The following is a 27245-nucleotide window of genomic DNA, read 5'->3' on the forward strand; positions in this document are numbered from 1 at the left end:
CTCCAGACACGTCGGCGCGCCCGCCATCTTGGAACGGTCAACTTGTCGTCACTCACAGCAAAAAACTTCTATGCTTGTTGCTCACAGTAAGAAGCATTGGTGCCACAACATTGCGTAGCTTCAAGATTTAAATTCCCAAAGAAATGGGATAACCTTTCACAGGTGAGAATGTGTTGGTTTGTGTTTTGATATGTACTTACTCAATAATATTACAGGTTTTTAAACCATGGTAAATTTTTAATGTAGTGTTAGCTAACGCCTTCGTCTTCTTGTACTGTGTTAGTTTGACAAAATATTCATACATGCGTCCAACTACGGTTGCAGACGCAGTCAACTCGCTCTCGAGTGTTCATTGTTCATGTTTGACCGTTCCAAAATGGCGGATGACTAGAGCGAGAGAGATGCCAAATTGTTTATAGATGCATAGATGCCAAATTGTTTATGTTTGTCTATTTTTAGGTAATTTAACATCTTTTTTTTTTTCAAAATGCAATATACACGGCAGTAATACATCAACTAATTTCCCTAATTCACCAATTATAATTTATTAAGCCTTCTAATTGTTTTTTAACTTTACAGTTTTTCTCAGTCACTTTGGTGCATTTCTCACATCACTATTTACATTTGCACAACATTTAATGCAGTTCTCAAAACAATTAGTACAAACTGCAAAACCTAGTTGATAACCTGCAAAAGCGTGTCACTTGCTCAAAATGGATAGGTCATTCCTCAAAAGCAAGTATTCGTGTCAATGAAAGTGTCAGTGTCATCAAGATGAAAAGTCCTGACACCATTGTTTATGAACAAGATAGTCAAATGGCTTTGTCATGTTTTCATTATGACAGTTTACTCTGTCAATGTTTTCCAATGCAAAAAAGTCAGATCTTGGTGACACTACCTGAAAATGCTCAAGACAGCACTATATTTGCATATACTATTTGCACAGCCATTTGAAAAATACAGTAAAGTTACACATTACTGTATTTAGTGAGGTAACTGAGTACAAGACACTGAATATGTATGTTTCACATTTTTACTGCATATGCTCTTTGCAATTCTAATTTGTTCACAGCATTGTGCAAAAGAAAAAATACACCCTTATTTGCAACAAACATAAACTCCCTTTGGGTAGAGCTGTGCACAACTGTAAACAATATTGCAGTACATATGGCAAATCTTTACTGTAACACTACTGTACACTACAATACACTAAATGTGTGATGCAGTAAAGCTGTACGTCTAAATGTAAAATGTACAGTGACAAGTTCTTGTCCCACTGCAAGCTTCATGTATGACACAATGACAGTAGTGCAGTGCAGATTGTTTAGTGCTGAATTACTGTCCATTTATACACACCTGTTCTCCCAACGAAATGTTTGAATAACTGAATTTACAGTGGTTCTCCCAACATTTGGCTGCACCCTTCGACCAGCCTCAGCCATTGTGAGGCCGTGATTGACAACATGATCCACAATTGTAGCCCTGATTTCATCAGGGATCTGCCTATTGGCCTCTTCTTCCTCTTCCCCTGTTTTGTCCCCTTCCCCTTCTTCCCCGCACCCTTACCCCTCTTCCATGAGGCTGACCTTCCACTTCTGTGTCACAGTATTGTAGAAATGGTACACACTATGTCCTGCTTGGTTCGTATATGCTTGTAAAATGGGGGTTTATGGGATTCACCTCTGACAGTGATTGTAGAGAAGTGGCTTATCATTGGTTGCAACTAATGCTTCACACACCCCTTCTCATCAGTGAAAGTTGAGATTCACTTGAGAGAAATTGTTCAATTTAGGAGACATTTTCAGGAAAAAAAGATTTTTAAAAAATGTGTAAAATTTGCTTGACAGATTTTGACAACTAGTTCAACATTTTTGTATGTAATGACTCAAGCAATGAAATGAGGACTATTAGTTTTATATGGAATGACTATTCAGCATTCACAAGTATAGTTAATTTTGACTGACATGACATAAGCAAATGATAATGTTATAAAACAGCAGAGAGTTGTATGAAAGCAATTGATGCATGTCCAAAAGCATTTGCAATTTGTTCGAAGGAATGAGAAACTGCTACTATGATGTGCACAAATGACTAAATGTTGTGGAGGTTGAACTAACTGTTGTGCAAATGTAAATAGTGATGTGAGAAATGCACCAAAGCGACTGAGAAAAACTGTAATTGATTGAAAACAGTATAGTTAAAAGATAAACACAGACAATAATTCAATAATAATAATTCAATCACTGACTGGTTTAAAAGATATCACATTTGTTCCCAAGGTACATGACACGTGTGTACGTCTAAAATAAGAAAAAGAAAAATCTTAATTATTTTATATTATTGAATATTGAATTATACTGAATTATAGAAGTCCATTGATTAAATGAATCAGCCAAACAAACTCAAACATACACAAATAAGCAGAAATGCAATTATTAAAAATGAACTTACAATCATGATTCAATAAAACACTTTAAGGTATTATATCTTCATATTTTAATATCTTTTATATGAAATTGCACTTAATGAAATTAGGTCTCTTTTCACAGTTTCAGTGGCATCAATATGCGTGCTATATCTATAATGAATCTTGCAGCATTATCAAATATGAAACCAAATCACTTTCACAATGTGTACTGTATGCAGAGAGAAAAAGGCAGTGGAGATTTTAGATAAACTACATTAGAAGGAAGGCTCATTTGAGCTTGAGAGATGTGTGTAAGTGCGGTTAAGTGCTTTCACGTCAATAACGGAACTGACAGATCATAAATAGATAATACATGTTTATGAGAGCTGTGCTCTGAAATATTAAAACTCCAATGGGAAAAACAGCAAGCAGCAGTGTGCAAACGTATTGCTGATACTATTACAGAAAGACTCATTTGCTTCCTATGCACCGGTCAGCTTGTTTAACTGTTGGAAGAAACAACACACAAGACCCATTGAATAACCAAAACTAGCTTTATGAAGACAAAATAAGAGACAAAGGTGCATATATTCACAGTCAAAGGTGCTCTGAGAAATAAGGAATCCCTATCAAGAAACATACAGATGTTCATACAATCATAGAATGAAAAACAATTGCTATAAATTAAAACAAAAATGATTCTGAGGAGAAATCAATAGGCTATTTCTAAAGAACAAGAGGAAGACAAAAAATAATGAGATCAAAAGTCAAAACTTTTCCAACATTGCCTCCTTAAAATAGGACATCTCATTCAGTTGTCTTCACATTGCAATATTCAGATAATTCTGTGCTGTAGAAAGCATTGCTAAGACTTGCTATGTGCTTGGTGTTGAGCATGGTCACCAAAGCTTTGCTAAGATGTTCTGGGTGGTTGTCTCCTGGCCTGTGATATACTCGTCCCTATATGGCATGGATCAATGCTTCATCGTAAACCAATCATTTAGAGAATAGCACGTTTTGAGGTATCATCATAGTCCGTAGCACAAGTGGTGCAAGATGAATTACAGTATCTTAGATCAAACTGCAAGTTGGCTCAAGTTAAAGTCTGATTAATTCCTATTGGAAACTCTTTTACCTGAGCAAATCAGAGGCTTTGCTCATTAATCAGCCGCAGTAGACAGAAGCAGGACTCAGAAACCTTCGGGCTCGATAAAAGAGGACAAACACTCCCTTTCTCTTGGTCTCTCCCCTCCCGCACGCACTCAGTCCCATCACAGCCCATTAAAAGTTTAGTGCTGTTGTTCAGCAAATTGAAAATGTGTGCTGGTATTGATCCACCATCATGCATCCATTCTGGATCTCTGGAGGCTCATTTTCCTTTTCTTTTTAGCTTTTGTGAGGGAGGATGTTACGTTTTGTTGCACTTTTTTTGGTTGTGATCGAGTTCCCCACAAACTCATTAATAAATATGCATCAAACAAAAACAGAGATAAGACTCATATCACTCATACCTCAGCATTTCCTCCATATATGGGGACATTTAGCAGATTTAAATAGCAGTTGCATGTAAATTTGCTGCCGTGAATGGATTTTCCTAGCATTTAAATGGAGAAAGCAGAGGCGTAGGTGGAGAGAAACGCGTGCCGCTGTGTGAGCGAGTGGATGTCTGTTTCAGGTTTCAGCAGAATTACATTAGACTAATGGGAACTCCCCAATATCCATCAACAAAGAGGGTATACCGGAACGTCCTGAATCCATAAACTGCTGAATAAGCATTTAACTGAGAATGTGCTCAAATTCAAATACAAAACTTAAGGTAGGGAAACTCCAAAAAGACCAATGGAAAGTTTCAGGAAATGTTTTTAAAATGAAGTCTATTTTGCATAGGTTTTACAGTCTGCCATGCTTGTTGAATTGGCTTCATGAAGAAATCATGCTTTCATTCAAACCTTTATAATTTTATCTAACACGTACCATTCAAAGTAGCTTTAGGTATGTCATGTGACTGCATGTACTTTACATGGTGCTGACTGGAATGACAATGATGAGGATGAGGATGATGGTGGCAGTGAGGCTGAGGGCAGCGATGCGGTATGCCTGGTTCCTGTTGCAACGGGTGTATGAATGTGAACGTCGCAGGAGCGTGTCGGAGGCTGGAGTGTAAATTTCATCTGTCCAGAACTCCAAAGACTCAGGGGCCTGCAAAATACAATCAAAAAATGTCAAGCGATTGTTTATCTGCACAACAAGTGCTGTTTCAGAATCTGTTTTCTTTCATGTTCTGTTAAGATTTATTTTATGTTTAGGGTCCCAAAGAGCCCAATGATGGATATATAAAAACGATAAAAGTCATTTTGAAATAAACCCAGATTATCCCAAACTTTAAACATGTTCTCCACAAACCTCTTCAAAACTTAGAATGATATTACCTACTTACCCAAGCTGCAAACCTCTCTTGTATCTCAAATTCTTTGGAAAAATGGATTGCAATTCAATATAGTAATTTTATTCTACTTTGGTTTAATTTGACTCCAGCAAAAATACATAGTACAAAAATATAGATTTATGAGGTGACAGTTTTCACTCAAAACATTACATTTGGAGATACCTGAAGGTCCAGAGGTGTTAAGTCTGATTGGCTCCAGGTCACTCTGGGGCGGTCAGTTAGATGCTGGGCAGTGCTCTGGACTGATGTGCGGCGTGGTGCATTCTGGGTCTCAGGTGGCATGAGGTGAAAACCCGTCACTTCCTGCACTACGGGGACTTCTCTTTTATACGCTCCACCTAAATGATCTGACTGAGGACCCAAACAAGACAAGTGTCCAAAACAGACTAGTGAAAATGCATTCTGTATATGGTGCGTTCATCTCTAAATTAACACAATTGTATTATTTTCCTCAATTAAGTGCAAAGCTTAACATACATGAATTTCAAAATTTGCTCCACCTTCATGAACTCCACAAATTTGTGCAAAACCTGTTGATCACATTTTCAAGCTTGATTTGAGAATGTGGATCTTATGCTTTAATATGCATCCAGGATGACGTAATTTTTTAGGCTAACCCAGAAGTTAGCATTACCCTGGTTCCCTCCACAAATAACCATAAGACTGTTTTTCCATTGACTTTTGGATTATTGCCGAAATTAAGCTCTGTGACCAGCAAACGTATTATTCTTACAAATGACTTCAACTTCACCACCAGTCTTCAAGTTGGGAAGTTTTTAGTGAGCAGAAGACTTGTCCTGTCTGGCGTGATCACGGTTAATGTACTGACAACTTCAACTAATCAAGAGTGGGGTATTACGTGTGTATTTTATGTTGTAGAATAAAACGTGAAAATATCTTGAGCTTGTGTTAACCACAGACATTATTTTAGGCAGTTAACCAAAACTTCATTTAAAATACCCACTGACTTCAGAACGATGGAACCAGAAATGCAAAAATGCTAACTTTTTCTGGGTTTTAAGACTCATTCCTGCAGCATACACACAAAAATCTGACCTTTTTTCTACACAAATTGTCAGTATCACTACTTTTTTAATTATTTTTTTGTGACCTAGAAAAATTTCTTAATCTTTAAAGGTGCTATAAGTGATTCCAGCCATATTGCTTAGCATAATTAGCCAAAACCCTGCCTATATGCACAAAATGAATGACAAGCAGAGAGCATTTCTGATTAGCTAGTATTCTGATTGGATACAAAACTTTCTGATTGGCAACTGACTCTTACTTTCTTGTTTACAGAGGCCTAGAATTACATACTACTCCTCATATTTTTCCTATATATTTACATATCTTTATATGGCAGAAATAGTAAGTGTAGTATGCTAACATGCTATTGTGAATTCAGTCAGAGTCTGTCACAAAGACAATTGATTTCTCACACATATTTCAGTGATTTAAGGAGATTTTATGTGGAAGGAATATCATTTGCAAACCATTTAAAATGTTTTCACTTGACATTTGGACCCCACTTTTCTTTTCCTGTTACCTTAGCAGGCTGTATGTGTGGCTCCTTGCTGAAGCTGATGCTCCATTCTCTCTGGGCTTCAGACCCGCTGCTCTCCGTGTGGCTCCTGGAGGCCCTGCGTACAAACAGACGTCTACGTTTTGCCGCTGCCTCGTTGACGGCCTCCAATCCTGGATTGGTCCTTGGGGACCCCTGCTGTTGCTGTACGTTAGGGCGTGCTACAAGCTGTGGTTGTATATTCATTTGATGCGTGTGAGGGCATGCGACCTGCTCCCGCTGTTCCAGTCGGCTCAGTGTGGAGAGCACAAGGGCCAGTTTCTCACGTAGTTCTGCGATCGGCTCTAGCTGTTGCTCCAGCTCCGTGACCCTTTGGAGCAGGCGTCCTACACCCCATCTCACGCCCTCCTCAGGTGCCTCCAAGGAGTGAAACAACCTCCGTAACTTTCCCAAACGTTCACGTCTCTCTGGCAGCCCACCCCCGCCTCCCTCCTGGGCCCCACCTCCTTCTCCTGGCAATACTGCCATGGAGCCACACATGCTAATGTCGTCTAGAAAACGGAAGATGGCACTAATGTCATCCTCGCCGATGTCAGGGTTGTCAATGGAGAGTTTATCAGCAAGCATGAGGCTTCGTAAAGCACGCCGATCTGCAGGTTCCGTCTGGGTGCCAACACTAACCACGCCCTCAAAGCTCGGTGACCAATCATACCATGCATCCAAACTCATGCCGCTCAGTCGCTTGAAGGTATCTCGCACCGAGTTGACGATGTGAGGATCGAAGCCGGGAATGTCAAAGCTTGACCCATCAATGCTAAGTTTAACAGCTCCTGGTTTTCGTAAACCAGACTTCTCTAAAACAGACCGCTCTGATCTTGGTTTCTGCAGCCCAGTCATTTCAGGCTCAGGTCTTTCATTAGCCGACCTGCTGTCGATGTCCAAGCTGTGGCTCTTGACTTGAAGGACCGGAGTTTGGAGCTTTTGTTCGGAGACTGTAGGGCCGAAGTATGTGGATGTCTGGAGCTCGTCCAAACTCTCATGCTTCGCCTGACGCCACTGAGTCTGAGGTTCATACGGGTCTGTGCCGTCATCATACGACTGCGCATTGGCAGCATGTGCATCGGGTTCAGGTGCATTTGAATGAGGGTACGAATGGTCTTGCAGACGTTGCACATGTGATGCCGGGTTGCACATGTGGTGGTCGTTTGCATATGTTTTGGGGTCTGGATAGGGGTTCTTTTGAGTAATGTAAAGCAGGTCCTCACCATCCGATCTTGGTCCGTCTGGGCTTTGATCTGATTGGCCGTCGCCTTCCGTAGACATAAGTGGTATGCTGTGGAACCCTTCTTTAAAGGCACTCCTCTTCTGAGAGCAAGAACGAGCGACGTGGGCTCCCTGATTGGTCGCCGGTGTCTTGCCTGCCTCCTGATTGACCGTATCATTGGAAACGTCCCCAGAATGCGCGTTCTGCATGCTGTCTTGGTTATGCATGTGTGAGTGAGAATGAGCAATCAATGCGGAGGTGGTCCAAGCGTGTGAAGCCTCCGTGTTATGACTGAATGCTTCACAAGGGAGGTTCTCATATTTACAGTCCTCAGAGGTGGTCCCTCCTACTGTGACGGGTAAGGCAGCCGGCCAGTCGTAACGCACAAATCCCTTCCCACAGACCTGACAGGGCGTCAGCGACTGAAGGTTCTGAGTGTATGTAGGAGCCATGCGGGTGTGCATGAGGAGGTTAAACAGTGACACGACATCGGCGGCCGCTGAGAGCCGGTTGCTGCAGGGCGGGTGAAGGCGCTCTCGGAAGAGGGTGGCGGGGAAGCAGGGGTCTCTACAGGCGGTGGAGTATAAGAGACTCCGTAATTCTAGAAGCGGCTGCAGGCTGAAGCGTCCACTCAGATAGACGCAAATGTCAGGATACGACACGCTCCCATGGCATGCACCTAACACCTCAAGGATCTCCAACAATACCAGGGGGTCTTCAGGGTTATTAGCCATATTTGCACCAGATTTGAACTTTTAGCCGTGCACACTACATGTAGAAATTTAAGCCCACTGTCCTCTGCTTTCTCCCTTCATCAAAGGCACATGCAGCTCTGCAAAAGGGAGCACAGCAGTGAAATCAGGTCAGCCAGAGGAGGATTTCCACAAAAATGACTTTTGCGTTGATTTCATATAAATCCTATCCAAGTTAAAACAGTCCAAAAAAAGAAATGTGCAATGAAAACAAGCGGTTACCTTTTGTCACTGGGATATGATGCTGAGAATAAAGCTATTTATTGCTGACCTTATTCAAAGCCTTAATATAGCAACTGATCGGAGATTTTGAAAAGCGCAGAAACCATTAGTGACATCGTGAAATCGTCCATCTCCACTGATCAGGGTCCCACCTGAGAGACTCTTGTTGGTAAAGCAGCAGTCAGTGGCCAGGCAGCGGTCAGTCCCACGATCAGTGCAGAAAAACAGGTCGCCTGGTGTCTCCAGAGACGCCATGAATCCCGGGTCTCATCCCTTAATGAGTTGATCAGAACGTCTTGTACATGAGAAACAGCATAGATAGTATCTGCTTCATATGTGACAGGAGAGTTGCATCCTCTATTTGGTGTGTTTGCACACGGAGCTTCTGTGGTCAAAGTCATGCATGACGTTAGTGGCTATTCTACTGCACAACAATAAACACACTAAAGAAGAAGCGCATTGTAAAGTAGAAAAATTGTAACCCGCTTAAAAATTTATTATAAATGATTTCCTTTTTGTTATTTACATACAATTATTAAAAAATAATCAATGAAAACTAATAAAAATGTATTTAAAAATATATATCAAATATATTGATTCATGAAAGAAAATAACAATTAGTCAATAAATATAAAGAAATTAAACAAAATCAGAAATATCAACCTATAAAGATTACTATGAAAATTTCTACATTTCTCTGTACTTTATTTTTTACTAATTGGTTAATTATTATAAAAGCTAAATAAAAGTCACTTAATATAAGTAGATTTAATAGAAATGTATTAGAGTTGCATTTGCCTTTGGAGTTCTCCTCTGCACTTTGCTCTGTGATGTCTTTATCTGTATAAAAAAAAAAAATTAAATAATGATAAAAATAAATCAATGATTTACATATTAAATTATTAAATAAAATGTAATACATTTGATTTCCAAATATATTTAACAAATCTTTTTTTTTAAAAGAGCCTAAATAAACAAAATCATTTAAAAATCATTGAGATAAGGTATAGATTTACAAGTTTTTGAGCACATGAATTTTCTTAATTTTTCTTTATTTTCTAAGAAATAGAATGAAAATGGAAGCCCACCTGTACCATATGAGGATTTGTCCTGATGCACAGACTGTCCCAAATCACATGCAAACACTAGTGGAGTCAAACAGAAGTCAAACAGACCTGCATCTGCTCTGTATTGTACTGAAGTGGGTGATGAGATCTTTACAGACTGTAACACACTTCCTTTCTCTGTTCAAGTATAGCCTACAGCTTCATTAAATTGATCAAACCTTTTAAAAGTGTAATGGAGCTCATTCCCTTTAGACGTCAGAGAGTCGGAATTGAGGAACTCAAAGTTCTATCTTTAATTGATGAGCATCTGAATTACATTAGGTTGAAGATGTCTTCAGCACACGATACAAGTGTATTGTAAAGTTTGTTGTTGAGTTATAAAGTTTGTTTGTTTATTTGTCTCTGGTTCAAAGTCATTCATTATAAAGACCACCAGGGGGCAACAAAGTTCATGTTATATTAAATTGTATGTACACATGAAAAACATTTTTTTGGGGGGGGTGGGGAAATCATTTTGGGGGTCATTATGCAACAAATATTTAGTTATGACCTTGGGTGTGAGGGCATATATACATATACATACTTATATAGTATATACTGTATATATATATATATTGCTGTTTCTCTGAGGAAGGAGGTTAAGTGTTAAAGGGTTAGTTCACCCAGAAAATGAATATTCTGTCATTTATTACTCACCCTCATGTTGTTCCACACCTATAAGACCTTACAGGTCATCTTCCGAACATAAATTAAGATATTTTTGATTAAATCCGATGGCTGCATTGCCAGCAAGATCCATTCCTTTTTCAATGCCCAGAAAGTTACTAAAAACATACTTTTTAGTATAGAATACTTTTTGTGCGCCAAAAAACAAAAACAAAATAGTGACTTTATTCAACAATATGTAGTGATGGCCGATTTCAAAACACTGCTTCATGAAGCTTCAAAGATTTACAAATATTTCGTTTCGAATCAGTGGTTCAGAGCACCAAAATCACGTGATTTCAGTAAACGAGGCTTCGTTCCGTCATAAGTGTTTCGAAATTTCAATAGTTCACGTGACTTTGGCAGTTTGATACACGCTCCGAATCACTGATTCGAAACAAAAGATTCGTAAAGCTTCGAAGATTCATGAAGCAGTGTTTTGAAATCGCCCATCACTAGATATTGTTGAATAAAATCGCTATTTTTTTATTTTTTTATTTTCACTTTATAATATTAAGGTTGAACCACTGTACTCACATGAACTGTTTTAAATATTTTTAGTAGCTTTCTGTGCATTGAAAAAGGAAATGGAAAGGAATTAGTTTATTTGTTCATTGTAAGTTTGTAACTGCATGTGTTAGCAACGGCTATTTACATGGAAACACAAGGTAAATATTACAATCTTTGAAATTTAAATTATTATATAAAACATTTCAACTTGACATAAGATAGAAAATCTAAAGTACATTCGGGTGATACATTGTATTCCATGTAAACATGTTTCTGAATAAACCCATTTTCTCGCAGTATCATTAAACAATTACAGTCCAACAGAATATGTTTAACATTCAAAGGGAAATGACACGAGGTACATAAAGGAGGAACATCGCCTATCAATAGAAACCCATGTGTAAGTCTTGAGTGACCCAGTCGACCTAGTTAAGACGACTTGGTCATGTCTTGATTTGAAGTTATGGAAGACACTTCTTTTTATACTGGGGTTTTATTTAAACTGTATGTTATATCATACAGTTTATTATTTTTATATTCATTCCATTCCCTCTGCAACTTGTTAGTGATGTATAAGCTAATTAATGGTGTGAAGTCAGAAGGTGGTATTTGACAGTCAGATATTTCCAGGTCAAGCGCATCCCTGGCAGCCGTGTCCGCTCTCTCATTACCATTCAGGTCAAGTCACATGACTTGGAACCCAGCAAAAGATAATATTAAATTTTTCCTTCTTTAGTTAAACTTTTGACAATTATGGGGTGGTTAGACTTTACAGATTCAAGTGCTTGAAGACAAAACCTTGAGTCAGAGGAGATTAAAAAGTTCAGTTCTTGACCCTTCTCAATATTTTCCAGAACCAGGAGAAATGCTGGAGCCTCAGCTGTGAAGACAGAGCTTTGGTCCGGAATTCGAAAGCCACATTGTTGATCTCCTATCAATGCTGCTGTTGATTTGCTTAGATTTTCATGAGAGAGTTTGATAAAAATAAATGTTTTGGTGGGTGTGCCTCTGCCTCTGCCTGCTTTAATATGATTTCAAACTCTCTGATCTCTTTGTTTGCTTGATCTGTTTGGGTTTGTTGGTGAGTCATAGTGTCACTTATGATGCAGATAAACATTTTTTTCCACAGTGTTTCAGTGTTGTGTTTGAGAAACACAGATCACATGCAATCAAAGGCAAGAGATAGAGGTACTAGTTTATAATTATACAACCACTTTTCCACTATACAAACTTGGCTCTAGGGTGGTTTTGCCAAATTTCGGCCTAAATGAGACTAAGTAAGGCAAACAGGAAGAAGGGGGGGGGGGGGGGGGGGGGAACGGAAAGAGAAAATGATACAAACAAGATTAAGGAAACTGTGAGGTTGTAGAACGGTCACATAATGGAGTGACCATGAGTCAACGCCGTGATTATGGGAAACTGGATCAAGTTTTGGCAATCCCCCCTTTCACAGGGACTCTTATCAGCCTGTTGACTGATACACTGAGCCCTGTAAAACGGATCCATACAAAAAAACTTCATCCTGGATACGGAAAAAAAAAAAACTCCCAATACAAAATTCATGAATTATTTGGCTTTTATTTGAGCCATATGCACCGATGTGGGTAAATCAATCAACCCTATTCACAAACCAAAAACAAAACATTAGAAAAGTTCAGAACAATTCATATATCAAGCATTACTGCAAGTACAATAAAGCAAACAATGGTTAATCTTTAAAATCTATTATGAACGATAAAAAAATATAAAAAGTCAGACTTAATAAAGGCCTTTTCAAATGGGCTTGGAATGCTAAACCAACCCTTTCTTCTCATTACTCGTGACTGAACCAGTGATACAGCTGCACTAAGAAAAAGAGTGAATTCCAGTCAGAGACGTGTACAGATTGTGTGCCTGACGCTGTGATCTAACTGGCTCTTAGCTGATGAGGTCATGTTCAAGACAGTGCTTTGTGACAGACATCATGCAACACAAATATACTGGCAGTTTCCCAGGCAACGAGACCCTCACACAATCTCCCGGGTTTTCCGGATGGCACAGCACAACATCATGCTAAAGATCATGCCGAAGATCTGTGCACATAAAGAAAACATTTCTTCAATGAGACATCAATCGCGCACATACATGTGTACGTAACACTTTTTTCAAAAAGCATTATGATTAAATTACAATCATGGTACTAAGAAATGAAAATGGAAAAAAAAAAAAAAAAACATACACTGCCATTCAGAAGTTTGGGGTAAGTATGATTTTTAAAATGTTTTTGAAAGATGTCTCTTCTGCTCACCAAGGCTGCACTTATTTGATAAAAAAAATAGGGTAAAAAGTGTAATTGTGAAATTACAATTTAAAATATGTTTTCTACTTAAATATGTTTTAAAATGAAATTTATTCCTGTGATGAATTTTCAGCATCGTCTTCAGTCACATGATCCTTCACAAATCATTCTAATTTGCTAATTTAGAAACATTTCTTATTATTAATTAATATTGAAAACAGTTAAAATAACATTATAAATGGCTTTACTGTCTCTTTTGAACCATTTAATGCATCCTTGCTGAATAAAAGTATTAACTTCTTTAAAACAAAAATCGTACTGACCCCAAACTTTTGAACAGTAGTCTGTATATATAAACAAAATAATGCACTTTTAATATGATATAATATTACATTGAAGGGTTAGTTCACCCAAAAATGAAAATTCTGTCATTAATTACTCACCCTCATGTCGTTCCACACCTGTAAGAGCTTCATTAATCTTCGGAACACAAATTAAGATATTTTTGATAAAATCCGATGGCTCAGTGAGGCTTCCATTGCCAGCAAAATAATTAACACTTTCAGATGCCCAGAAAGCTACTAAAGACATATTTAAAACAGTTCATGTGACTACAGTGGTTCAACCTTAATGTTATGAAGCGATGAGAATACTTTTTTTGTGAGTCAAAAAACGAAATAACTTTATTCAACAATATCTAGTGATGGGTGATTTCAAAACACTGCTTCATTAAGTTTCTAAGCTTTACGAAACTTTTGTTTTGAATCAGTGGTTCGGAGCATGTATCAAACTGCCAAAATCATGTGATTTCAGTAAACGAGGCTTTGTTACATCATAAGTGTTTTGAAATTTCAATGGTTCACCTGACTTTGGCAAGGCAAGGCAAGGCAATTTTATTTGTATAGCACATTTCATACACAATGGTAATTCAAAGTGCTTTACATAAAAAAGAATAATAAAAATAAAACATAAGGAATAGAAATAACAGTAAAAACAGATAATTTTGCTATCTGGATAGAAGAGCTAGGAAGTCTTAGGGAGTTTTTGTTGTTGTTGTTGTTGTTGTTGTTGTTGTTGTTGTCCGTCAAAGTGGATCTAAACCTCACACGACAGGACCGCTGTCTAGCAACCTGTTAAGGCACTTCAAACTGATAAACAAAGTTTCAATCTCCCCTTTTGCCAAGACTTTGGCAGTTTGATATCCGCTCCGAACCACTGATTCAAAACAAAAGATTCGTAAAGCTTCGAAGCTTCATGAAGCAGTGTTTTGAAATCGCCCATCACTAGATATTGTTGAATAAAGTCATTATTTTGGTTTTTTTGGTGCACATAAAGTATAAAAAGATATAGGTATATAAAAGATTAAGGTTGAACCACTGTAGTCACATGAACTGTTTTAAATATAACCTTAGTAGCTTTCTGGCCATTGAAAGTGTCAATTAACTTGCTTTCAATGCAGGCCTCACTGAGCCATTGGATTTCATCAAAAATATCTTAATTTGTGTGAGTGAGGGTGAGTAATTAATGATATTATTTAAATTTTTGGGTGAACTAACCCTTTAAAGGGATAGTTCACTCAAAAATGAAAATGTGATGTTTATCTGCTTACCCCCAGCGCATCCAAGATGTAGGTGACTTTGTTTCTTCAGTAGAACACAAATGATGATTTTTAACTCCAACCATTGCAGTCTGTTAGTCGTATAATGGGTGTCAATGGGAATTCCATCTATAAGAGTCAAAAAAACATGCACAGACAAATCCAAATTAAGCCCTGCGGCTCGTGACGACACATTGATGTCCTCAGACATGAAACGATCGGTTTGTGCGAGAAACCGAACAGTATGTTTTACCTCTAATACACCACTATGTCCAACTGCACGTGAGAGATCACTTCCGGCATCAGAATGCATTTTCAGGCCTCACCAACTGGCAGTTGGACATAGTGGTGTATTAGAGGTAAAGAATGATATAAGTACCGTTCGGTTTCTCGCACAAACCGATCATTTTGTGTCTCAGGACATTAATGTGTCGTCACAAGCCGCAGGGTTTAATTTGGATTTGTCTGTGCATGTTTTTTTTTTATTATTCTTATAGATGGAGTTCCCATTGACACGCATTATACGACTGACAGACCGCAATCTGAAGAAACAAAGTCACCTACATCTTGGATGCTCTGGGGGTAAGCAGACAAAAATCAAATTTTCATTTTTGGGTGAACTATCCCTTTAAGCTGGTAAAGATATGGACCACAGTTATAAATTGAAGATCTTCTAAAGGGAAAAATGCTGAACAAGCCTTAAAAAAGTAAAACAATAACTACACACAGACACACACACACATAGTAAAACTAAAAATGTACCATGATCACTCCAATGCCGATTCCAACTCCTCCAATAATATGAAGTTTGGAGTTGAAAACTTCATCAATGGCATCAGGGCAGCTCTGAACATAAAATAAGATTTGTAATAGGTACAAAAGGCAGAATGGATGTATCATTTACGGTTCATCAATGTCGTTATGTTATTCAAAGCTCTTTTATCTATTTATCCATCTACTGTGTTAATAGTTGATAGTTAAACTGAGCTGAGATACAGAAAAGCGCAAAAATCAATGTCTTTATTTGGTGGGAAACATATTCTTAAGTCTAATACACATTGTTCATTAGTTTACTTAAACCTCTTAAACCCTTCTCAATTTTCTGAACGGTTACTACGCTGTGATGACCTCTTACTTGACCTTCTACTGGCAGAGTAAACAGTGTTTCACTGACTCATTCAAGCTGAGCCGCCGCAGGGTGCCTTGGGTTAGAAACATTTCCAGTGCATTAAATCTGAGCTAAGCTGGTGTAATGCACTCCACAATCATACCTGCTGCCTAGAATAATCTAGTCCAGTACTGTCAATTGTAAATCCCTGCTGATAAATCATTGACTGATAGTTCATAGAAGTATTTCTGCTCACTAGCAAATTATTATACTCTAACTATAGATGTGCCTACCAAACACACAGACATGAAACTGAATCCATTGTAAATTGAATCCCAATTTTAAGGAGTTATGATTCGTCTTGCCAAATATCCATGTTGTTATTGTTAGCTAAAACTATTTTAGTTCATTGAAATAAAGTTGAAAATTAATATATCAAAACGTAAATGAAAATTTGAAATATTGTCTTACATTAACTAAAAAAAAAATAAGTTGAAGTAATAAAATTACTAAAACCAAAATAAAAATAAACTAAAAAAACCCCCAAAATTGTCAAAAGCACATAAATGACTAAAACTTAAATTAAAATGGAAAATACAAAATAAAAGCCACTACACTAAAACAACACTGACAGATTTTCAGACACTTGAGAAAACTTTAATTTTGACTATTGCAGTACTTTCTTATATGAAAAACTGCATAAATACTAAAATGTCGTAATTAATTTTTGTTTCTATACACATTTATTCAGATTTGCATTCCTTTATTTCTGTATTTATTTCTCACATTCTCAATTTTTCTTTTTCATTTAGTTCTGTATTTTATGCTTATATTTATTTTTTATTTAATTTCATTCTTTTGACTGATAGGCTGCATGGATTTTGTCCAATTAATCAGTAAGTAATCAGTGGAATCTGAATCTGAGCACCATTTTAATCTGTAAACACTGTTACCTTTGTAATGAGAACATCAAGCCCCTCCTTTTTGGGGCAGGTCTCTTCAGGAACATCCTGGGTAATTCCTGACGGTCCACAGCAGTTCAGCTGAGAGATGAGGAACAGATGTCATCGCAATTTAGTAAGGCTTCGAAATCAACGAGCTAAAAATAATTCGTGTTTGAGGGACCATCTGATGCATATAGCACATAAAAACAGCAAGCGCTTTCTGAGGAGGTTTACAATATCCCAGGCTGTTACGATGAGCACTACAGAGGACGAACTAGCAGTTGGTGTTCACAAGGCTCATGGTATTTAAAAATGTTCAAGAGTTTCAGACGCACAGTAGCAATTACGCAAAATAGAAAATAAGGAGAAAGGGATGAGATCTTACTCCATGCTGGATGAGATGGAGTGTTTTTTTCAGAGCTTCCTGTTTGGTGTCTTGATAATTTTTGTATGTTTCCCTGTAGAAATTCGTTATATCTTCAGTAACCTACGGGCACAAAGATATTAACATAAATCGGGAGCACTGTGTGTTTGGGCGTGCGTGCACTGAGCATTTGAGACACCCACCTTGGTCTGGTTGGAAAACCCCCAAATTCCAGCAGCCACCTCAACCGCGAATATGACCAAAAGAAAGAAGAAGAACTGTGGGAAAAACACATTCAAACACCAAAGTTGATCACCTCATAATACTACTAAGTGATATTTGAGAAAGAAAAGGTGCACAATGTAGGAATTACCAATCCCAGCATGCAAGGGGATTCCTGGATGGCACCACAACATCCAAAAAAGCCCACAACCATCATCAGTGCACCGGCCGCAATGAGGATGTACACACCTACAACACACGCTTTATTTTTACCAGCTGATCTTCAGATGTGGCAACACAACATTTGTGTTAAAAAGACTTATACAACTACTGACCTGTGTAGAAGACATAAGGTGAGTTCTCTCCTTCAAACAAGCTTTTAGTCTTGGGATCATACCTCAGCCAAAGTCCAATAGCCAAGACGCCTGTACCTGCAATCTGCAATAAAACAACAAATGACATGCAGGTCAAAGGTTTGTAATTCGCCCTGAAATGCCTACAAAAGGACTAAAATACACACAAACAGCTCAATAAAAAAAGATTCCAAAAATTTAAGTAAAATGAAATTACAAGAAAAAATACATAAAAAAACAAATTACATAAATGAATAGAAATGTAAATAAAATAAATATAGTAAAACATGTATTACAGTAAAATTAATTATTATGGATTTATAGGTGACTTGCAAAAAAAAGAATAAAATAAATAATAAATCATTCAAAATAAATAAATTTGAATAAATTATTAAATATAAAAAATTTAAAAAATAGTTATATATAAATAATTACAAAATAAACTAAAAATAAAATGTATTATGACTTATATAAGAAGTTATACATGGGTAGCTTGCAAAAATATATTTTTATACCAGCTGGGGTGAACTGTCAGTATTAACCAGTCAAACCTTGATGGAGCTCGATTCTTCATAGAGGACAAATCAGCAGGAAACTGGAGGTGCATGAATTATGTAATAATGTGTACAAGCTCAGTAAAACTCAACAGCATCTATCCATCTTTTTATCTGATCTGAGAGTGTACAGATCACACCAGCAAACAAAATTACATGGCAGAATAAAAATAAAACTGGCAGAAGTTCGGCCAATCTGTTATACATGCGATGCTGTATGAGTCAAAATTTGCTAGTGGAACAAGAGTTTTAAAACATGATTTAAAAAATGATTCTTCAGTATTATTTACAACAGGATCTGCATTTTCATGGGTTTAAATGAAAGATTTGGTTAAAAAAAACTCCTTTCCTGGTAAAAAAAAAAATGATTTGATTTTCAAAAGTCACATTTGCGAAGGCAGAATGTATTTTTCTGCTATGATGATTTTCGGATTTCTGATGTATGATTTCTGCTATGATGATTTTCTTATGTATGATTTCTGATTGTATGATTTCTGCAATTTTTGACAAGCCAAACATGTCAGTCTCTGAGAAACCATTTATTTAAGACACGAAGTAAACTTTATTTTGTGAAATAAGTATGAACTACTCAAAAAGCATTTCGAACTTCTCCAGCATGTTTTATAATTACCCAAATATCAAACATAGTTTACCCTTTATGCACATTATTATATCCATCAAAAACTTAGGCTCGGTTGGAATATTAGAACTAACACACTTATGGCATCAATCATGGGCGGCCTGATCGGCTTTAACATGTTGTCTGTCAGAGATGATAACGTACATAATACATAACACACAAGAGTATACATTTGGTGAACATCATTCAATGTGTTGGTTTTGACAGACATTTTTTTAATGCACAAACTATGCATTCTGATTCTGACATTCCTGATTTGAAAATGTATCAATTTTCTATTCTTGACTGATTTTTCTTTCATAATTTTGGCAACAGAACTATTAAATGAGTGAACTTGAGATGAGTCCCAGTAGTCGTCCAATATTATTATATATATATTATAAATTTGACAGGTGATTTTTATAAAATGTAGTTGATCACTATCTTCTCAGTTGTGTAAAGTAAGTGTCACAGTTTGATAAAATGTTTAATTTTCCAATAAAGATGACTTTTTTTTTTTTTTAAATGATTTGTCACACCTCTTAATTAGCAGATTTTGACTCATATACAGTATGTATTCATGTCTTTCGGTGGTTTTGGCAAAACCGCTTTCCTTATTTTACTTCCTCCATCCAGGGATAAATTAACCTCTGTCACATGGAAAAAAAACCCTGCTTTTGCTTCCTTTTGTAACACTAAAAATAATGCAGCATGTTTAACTCTTTGATCAGATTCAACATCTGTTAGTTTGACCCAAAATGACTGCAGCTTAAAAATGTAAAGCCAGCTTAGTGTGTTCAAGGGCACCATGAGATTCTGCTTCAAAGTTATGTACAAAAACACAAACAAACAGATGCAATACATTGGCCAAGAATCTTTCATTTAAAAATCTTCTGTTTGTTGTGAATGGTCACACATACTAATGCCATGTTTCTCATTATATCACGTGACTTATTTTTCTTTCTAGTCATGTTCGGCTCACTAAGCTGAATGTAATGGTTTCATGTTTAAGAGAGTTCACGTCCTACTCTTTGATTTATTCTCTCTGACCCAGATCTTTTGTTTGAAAAACTAAAAGGTCCACAAATCTGTTCCAAATCTCCAGACCAATGCTTAGCTAAACAAACACCATTAAAACAACCCCACTTCACCCTCTTTCCCCATTCCACACACAAATTGTACATAAAAACACAACACTAACTTTCAAAAATAAATGCTGACATGCTACCTTTACATAATCACACACAAATATGAAAGTGCACCTACCCAGAACACCGAGTTTAAGATAAACATGGCGTATTTGATACATTTTGGACATCCTTCAACCCCCATTTTGCTGCTTTCCAAGTCACGTTCGGGTACAGGGCAACAAACTGTGTAAGCAGTGTCTGCACGTTAACCTGCACAAGCTTCTACAAACTTTGCACACAGATGTGTTGTTTGTCCGTTGCACACGTCCTCCCTTTGTTTGACAAACTGAAACTGAAAAAGGTCTGTGTTGCGTAATATTCCTTGCATCAGTGGGAAGAACAGGTAGTGGCTAGTGTGTGATAGTTGTTGTGCTCTCAGTATTTACAGGTGACTTACCACTGCATTCAGTTTTAATGCTTTAGTTGGGCCGTATTTGAATAAGAAATGCATATTTTGCATTAAAAAAAAGGAAGCCTATTTTTTAACTGTGAAATTTTAATGATAATTATTTACCTCTAAATTGCCATTAATATTTTTATTATTGAAATGACCATAAATTAAATTCAGTACAACAGATACTACCATGGTGTATAAATACATTACAGTTTAAAAATATATTGTTATTTTTTCACATTATTGTAATGAGAATTTGGGGGTAAATGTACTTAATTTTCCTGAAAATAATAATGATAATGTCACAATGCAATAAATAAATAAATAAAAACAGTACTAAATGGTCTTAAAATAGGCTTAATTTTCTTTTTTCAAACTTTTTTAATAGATTTTGGGATAAAATAATCTCATTAACATCATATAAAATAATATAATACTATTTAACACACACTTTAATTATTATATAACCTTATAATTATTATATAATTTATATATATGATAATATTACATAATACACTTTACGGTAATGAGAATGAGACCTTTTACAGAGAATTGGAGGGTGGGTGTTTAATATAATCTCATTTGTAAGTCACTTTGGATAAAAGCATCTGCTAAATGATTAAATGCAAATGTAAATATAAAATAATCTCTTGGTTTAAAAATAGGCTTAATTCTCTTTATGTAAACTGTAAAACTAGGCACTAGGTGACTAAAAATGTCTTTAATTAGCCAATGGCTAGTAAATTGTACAATTTCACTCGGCTGTGATTGAGTTAGAGGCAAGATCAAATCCAACACACACACACACACACACACACACATAAAAAAATAAAACACACATAAAAATGTCATAACATGTACATTATTCCATCAAAACAAACAACAAATGCAGTTTACAGTGAGTTTGTCCATGAGATTATCATACTCTATAAATAGATGTGCAGATTAAAGACAATCTAGGGCGCGTGCTCACATAAACCCTCAGGGCTAGACACACACACACCATACGGCTCTGGGTTCACTGCGTTGAGGAATTAGTGACTCGTTTAGTGAATCGGTTCACTTCAATGAACTGATAAAAAAAAAAAAAAAACTCAACTAGTCTTGTCTACTTGTTTCACTACATTAAAGTGATTTTTTTCCCCAGCTTAATGTGAGTAGGCAACAAAAATAAGCTATTTGTAGGTCACCTCCCCCATAATATGTAAACACTATGGAAAGATCAAAACATTGATCTGTTTGCATGACTCCAGAGTGAGCAGACAGCCTTCATTCTGGTGAAACTAAATTTTATTTGAGATGAGACTACAAAAATGCTCCATTCTTTTTGATTATGTAGTTTTCTGAAGGAAAAAAACAAACCTGGAATGAAACAGCACATCCAATTGACTATTGCAGTATAGTGCAAACTGTATTGCCAAAAAAAAACAACAACAACAACAACTGGATTTAGGCCAAATACATACTCCTTGAGAGTATGCAGAAATGCAAGCTCAATTTTGTGCTGTTTTATATATATATATATATATATATATATATATATATATATATATATATATATATATATATATATATATATATATATATGAATGAATTTGAAGATCAAGGTAAATTGTACTTAATTTGTCTTCTGGGAGACATGTAGGCTAAATATCTTCTGTAGCTTCCGAAAGGCAGCACTAAATAAAAAGATATGGGGCCGTATTCACAAAACATTTTTTTCCTACCACTAAGAGTTCTCCTAAATGGCAATAAAAATTCTTAGCTATTTTTTCTTAACACCTATTCACAAAGCTGCTGAGACCAACTTTTACTAAGGAATAAAGAGAAGTCTTAAGCTAAGAGTAAGGGCGGGGCTGACCTCGTTGCTATGAATGATGTCAACACGCTTACTAACCATGCACACAGTGATTGGCTGATGGGGGAGGAGTATCTGTCAGTGATTTAATCATAGAAATATTGTAGAATGAGGTATCATGTTGCCATATACAAATAAAAGTCGAATTGAAAATTGAATTTACCTCGGCATAGTTGAATAACAAGAGTTCAGTACATGGAAATGAAATACAGTGAGTCTCAAACACCATTGTTTCCTCCTTCTTATGTAAATCTCATTTGTTTAAAAGACCTCCGAAGAACAGGCGAATCTCAACATAACACCGACTGTTACGTAACAGTCGGGATCATTAATATGTACGCTCCCAATATTTGCATATGCCAGCCCACGTTCCCAACATTATAAAAGGCATTACACAAGGGCAGCCAGTATTAACGTCTGGATGTGCACAGCTGAATCATCAGACTAGGTAAGCAAGGACAACAGCGAAAAATGGCAGATGGAGCAAAAATAACTGACATGATCCATGATATTTTTAGTGATATTTGTAAATTGTCTTTCTAAATGTTTCGTTAGCATGTTGCTAATGTACTGTTAAATGTGGTTAAAGTTATCATCGTTTCTTACTGTATTCACGGAGACAAGAGCCGTCGCTATTTTCATTTTTAAACACATAATTCATAAACACAACTTCATTCTTTATAAATCTCTCCAACAGTGTAGCATTAGCCGTTAGCCACGGAGCACTATCAAACTCATTCAGAATCAATGTAAATATCCAAATAAACACTGTACTTACGCGATTAGACATGCTGCATGACGAACACTTTGTAAAGATCCATTTTGAGGGTTATATTAGCTGTGTAAACTTTGTTTACTTTGTTTACAGAGTCGAGAGCTCTGGGGGGGCGGAGAGCACGAGCAATTAAAGGGGCAGCAGCCCTGAAATCGGTGCATAGTTAATGATGCCCCAAAATAGGCAGTTAAAAAAATTAATTAAAAAAAATCTATGGGGTATTTTGAGCTGAAACTTCACAGACACATTCAGGGGACACCTTAGACTTATATTACATCTTGTAAAAAAACGTTCGATGGCACCCTTTTAAAATACAAATGCTGCCATATTCAAATAAAGATTTTAAAATGTTTAAGTGTCACTAATGAAACTAGTATATGTTCAGCTAATTCTCAGCCTCTTACATGTCTGCAGCTTGAGAGATTGCAGAATTCAAGTGACAAATGATGTTTTATAAACAAAGTTTGGGAGGAGCACATTCAAATGGTCTATCTAATCAGCTCGAGAGGAGGTACATATACAGTATATACTTGCCGTTTTATCATAGATTCAAATCTATTTTGCATTTATGAAGAAAAGTTTCAGCACCCAAAGCTCTATCACTATTGCCTAAATGGTGAACAGTGTCTTTTGGTGGATACGGCCATTAGGATTGTTTGTAATTTGGTCCTCTTGACTACTCCTAACATTTCACAGATTTAGAAGCTAGTTTTAGCGCTAAAATGCTCTATGAAATACTCTTATTAGAGCAAAAAAATTAGCAGTCTTAAAAAATTAGGACTGACATGGCCATTATTTTTAAGAATTTTTCCTAAATCGGCAAGTTAGGAGCTACTTTTAGCCTTAAGATGTTTTGTGAATATTACGGCCCCAGATAACTTCATCCTGTTCAAAAGTTTACATCCCCTGGTTCTTAAAGCCAGGGGCGGACTGGCAATTGGGAGCAATCGGCAGCGGCAATAGGCTGCTGGACAATATTGAACTTTAGTGATATTAAACTTCCCTGTATGGAAAAGAGATTTGAAATTTTTTCAAAATTATTTACTGTTTGCCATGTGCACCAGGAAAGACAAATTATAACGTAAAGAAGTAGGCCTATGCCAGTCATTCATTAATGTTAATGATAAGCATTTCAATAATAAGAAAATAAATAATTTATATTTCTGTACAAATAGCATTTATATTTTTATGTTAGTAAGTGGTGTAAAAAAATAGGTTGGTTTTATGGTGAGGTGTGTTGCGGACTGTGAGATGGGCCGCTTTGTGCCGTAAAGTCCAGGGCCACTTTTTTGCCCCAGTCCGCCCCTGCTTACAGGATTAGTTCACTTTCAAATTAAAATTTCCTGACAATTTACCCCATGTCATCCAAGATGTCCATGTCCTTCTTTCTTCAGTCGAAAAGAAATTAAGGTTTTCGATGAAAACATTCCAGGATTTTTCTCCATATAGTGGACTTCAATGGACCCCAAACTGATGAAGGTCAAAATTACAGTTTCAATGCAGCTTCAAAGCGTTCTACATGATCCCAGACTAGGAATAAGGGTCTTATCTAGAGAAACCATCACTCATTTTCTAAAAAAAAAAAAAAAAATGAAAAATTTGATTCGTTTTAACCATAAATGCTCATCTTGAACTAGTTTTGAACTAGTTTGAACTAAATTGTCATATACAATAAGCAAGTACATGACAACTAGTTCAAACTTTGACCTGTGGAGGGCAGTAATACACTTAGCAGTGTCTACACTGCCGGAATTCTAATAGAGAAGAAGAAGAAAAGAGCTAGTTCAAGATGAGCATTTATGGTTAAAAATCTTTTTTAATTATTTTTTTAAAAAATGAGCGATGGTTTCTCTAGATAAAACCCTTATTTCTCATCTGGGATCATGTAAAACGCTTTGAAGCTGCACTGAAACTGTAATTTTGACCTTCATCCGTTTGGGGTCCATTGAAGTCCACTATTTGGAGAAAAATCCTGGAATGTTTTCATCAAAAACCTTAATTTCTTTTCGACTGAAGAAAGAAGGACATTTACATCTTGGGTGACATGGGAGTGAGTAAATTATCAGGAAATTTTAATTTGAAAATGAACTACTTCAAAGCATTGTGTTTCCTTCTGGAGCATCAGTGAATGTTTAAACCTTCTGTAATACTTGCGTATGAGTCCCTCAGTTGACCTCAGTGTGAAAAGTTCTCAAAATCATACAGTCACTGCTGTAAAGAGTTCAAATATGCAAAAGATGCTGGAAAACCAAAGAATATGCAGGACCTGGAAGATTTTTCTGAAGAACGTTGGGCAGTTTAACTGCTCAGGACAAGCAAGGGACTCATTAACAACCATCACAAAACAGTCACTGATCATCCAGGTAACGCCACACAGTATTTAGAATCGAGTTTGATGCAAATTCGAACAGTTCGAACAGAAACCCTTGGCGAATCGGTTCGAATGATCCATTAAAAAGAATCGGTTCAAATGAACGATGTTCACGAATCGGACATCTCCAGCAAGAATGCGCCTGTACAGCCGTGAGAGAGAACAGCTGACACATACACATATCCACGAACAGAGAGGAGTCAAAGGAAACACTCAAAATTCAGTGCTTGTCCCGCCACACATACAGTGACTCACAAACGCACACACACACACACGCAGTATTTTAACTGCACGACCAGGGTCCCGAAATCCTGAAAATCTTAAAATTAGGTCAGCCAAATGGATGCAATCTCGTTGCATGGCTTCACACAGACGTTTCTACGTCATTAATTACAGTCTAAACTAACTAAACATCCAAAAGGGACGCTGTGCATATCCATTTCTGTGGAAAACAGCGAGTTGTCATTAAACAACGTCCCGAGCGCAAGCCAACCTCTGCACACATCAATCATTAAACACAAGCTTGCTCACTCACTCACCCAGAATATGAAATTGAAGACGAACATCAGATACTTGACGCACATCTCTCCCCCGGTCAACGCCGCCATCACAGAAGTCTGTCCACACACACACAATACGCACAATACTGAATGAAAGAGTAAAGATCACGCGAGCAGCGTCCGTGTCCCAGTGTCTCGCAGGCGGCTCGCGCGTGCGGCTGTGACTTTAGTGCGTGTAGGGACTGAGTGAGTGGAGCGCGCGCACGAAAAACTCAGGACAGACAAACTCACTGCCTCATTCCTCCTGCCAAAGATCAACTTTAAAATCGTTTTCTGTGTGGCAAAATCGAACGTGCCAAGGGTCAAACACTTTTTTGCATCGATCCAGTTGCTATTTTTGGAGGGTTATTGAAGATCGTCTATACGCTTTATTTTGTTATGCTCGATGGGGTTTTTGTCCGAGCCGAGGAATCTCTTTTTTATTCATGTATTTTATCTCAGCATCCCCGCGGTCTCTATTCGTTGCGAATTACGTCATGATGGAATGACGTCACCCAGTCAGAGCAGAGCCCAAAGGTTTCTTCCACTCATCAGTGGTTTCTTCTCAGGCATTTTTCAGTGTTGCATAAGATATATTATGTGAACTTTCATGTCGCAAGATATGCGGGTGTTAATAGGCCCTTTTGTGCATGTGAAATATTAGAAAATATTAATTTTAGAATTTTCTATACGAAAAATTTCTCTTTCAGCATGAAATTATTCTGAAATAATCTGATAAACTTTAAAATGACCCAGATCTTGATCTTAATTTTTTTTTTTTTTTTTTTTTAGTATTACAGAAACATTTCAGATAGATCATTATGGGATATTTTGTCAATTTTTTTCCATACATTTTTTAAATCAAAAATTCCTGGCCTACTCTTCTCCATGATTTAATTTAAACCGACTCATTTCACATAGTAGAAATAAGAAAAGTGATGTTATATATTTGAAATTTTAATAATATTTCACCATATTATTAGGAGTTTAAGTGCAAAAATATTCCTGTGCTATATATTTCTTTATGCACATAAAGTCTGACTTTAATATACTAGCTTAAGGATACAAATCTAATATGTGGAGCACCATATATATATATTATCTCTTCATCACGGCACCTGTTAGTGGGTGGGATATATTAGGCAACAACTGAACATTTTGTCCTCAAAGTTGATGTGTTAGAA

General features: G+C 36.7%; 2 protein-coding genes and 1 long non-coding RNA gene across 4 annotated transcripts; 1 reads left to right on the plus strand and 2 right to left on the minus strand.

Annotated features, from left to right (window-relative positions):
- Positions 1 to 27: 27 nt before the first annotated feature.
- LOC125253976 lies at positions 28 to 11875 on the plus strand. Its single transcript, XR_007181574.1, has 3 exons — positions 28 to 162; positions 9677 to 9814; positions 11750 to 11875. It is a non-coding gene; the product is annotated as an uncharacterized LOC125253976 (long non-coding RNA).
- On the minus strand, positions 2769 to 9185 carry si:dkey-88e18.8 (major intrinsically disordered Notch2-binding receptor 1). Its single transcript, XM_048168262.1, has 4 exons — positions 8766 to 9185; positions 6400 to 8471; positions 5016 to 5204; positions 2769 to 4606 (listed from the first exon to the last, which is right to left on the minus strand). The coding sequence occupies exons 2-4, from the start codon at positions 8371 to 8373 to the stop codon at positions 4424 to 4426; spliced, it is 2346 nt and encodes a 781-aa protein (XP_048024219.1). The 5' UTR covers positions 8374 to 8471; positions 8766 to 9185; the 3' UTR covers positions 2769 to 4423.
- A 578-nt stretch (positions 11876 to 12453) lies between the features above and the next one.
- Positions 12454 to 26541, minus strand: cd9a (CD9 molecule a). 2 transcript variants are annotated; one of them, XM_048168265.1, is made up of 8 exons: positions 26062 to 26541; positions 17744 to 17846; positions 17560 to 17657; positions 17390 to 17464; positions 17208 to 17309; positions 16832 to 16921; positions 15533 to 15616; positions 12454 to 12967 (listed from the first exon to the last, which is right to left on the minus strand). In XM_048168265.1, exons 1-8 carry the CDS (start codon positions 26128 to 26130, stop codon positions 12902 to 12904), a joined length of 687 nt encoding a protein of 228 aa, XP_048024222.1. In that variant the 5' UTR covers positions 26131 to 26541; the 3' UTR covers positions 12454 to 12901. The 2 variants fall into 2 exon arrangements, with proteins under 2 accessions (XP_048024222.1, XP_048024223.1); XM_048168266.1 differs by lacking the exon at positions 26062 to 26541 and adding an exon at positions 20201 to 20434.
- Positions 26542 to 27245: the final 704 nt, after the last annotated feature.

The sequence above is a fragment of the Megalobrama amblycephala genome, linkage group LG19 (assembly GCF_018812025.1).
Source record: "Megalobrama amblycephala isolate DHTTF-2021 linkage group LG19, ASM1881202v1, whole genome shotgun sequence".
In the NCBI taxonomy this organism is placed as follows: Eukaryota; Metazoa; Chordata; class Actinopteri; order Cypriniformes; family Xenocyprididae; genus Megalobrama; species Megalobrama amblycephala.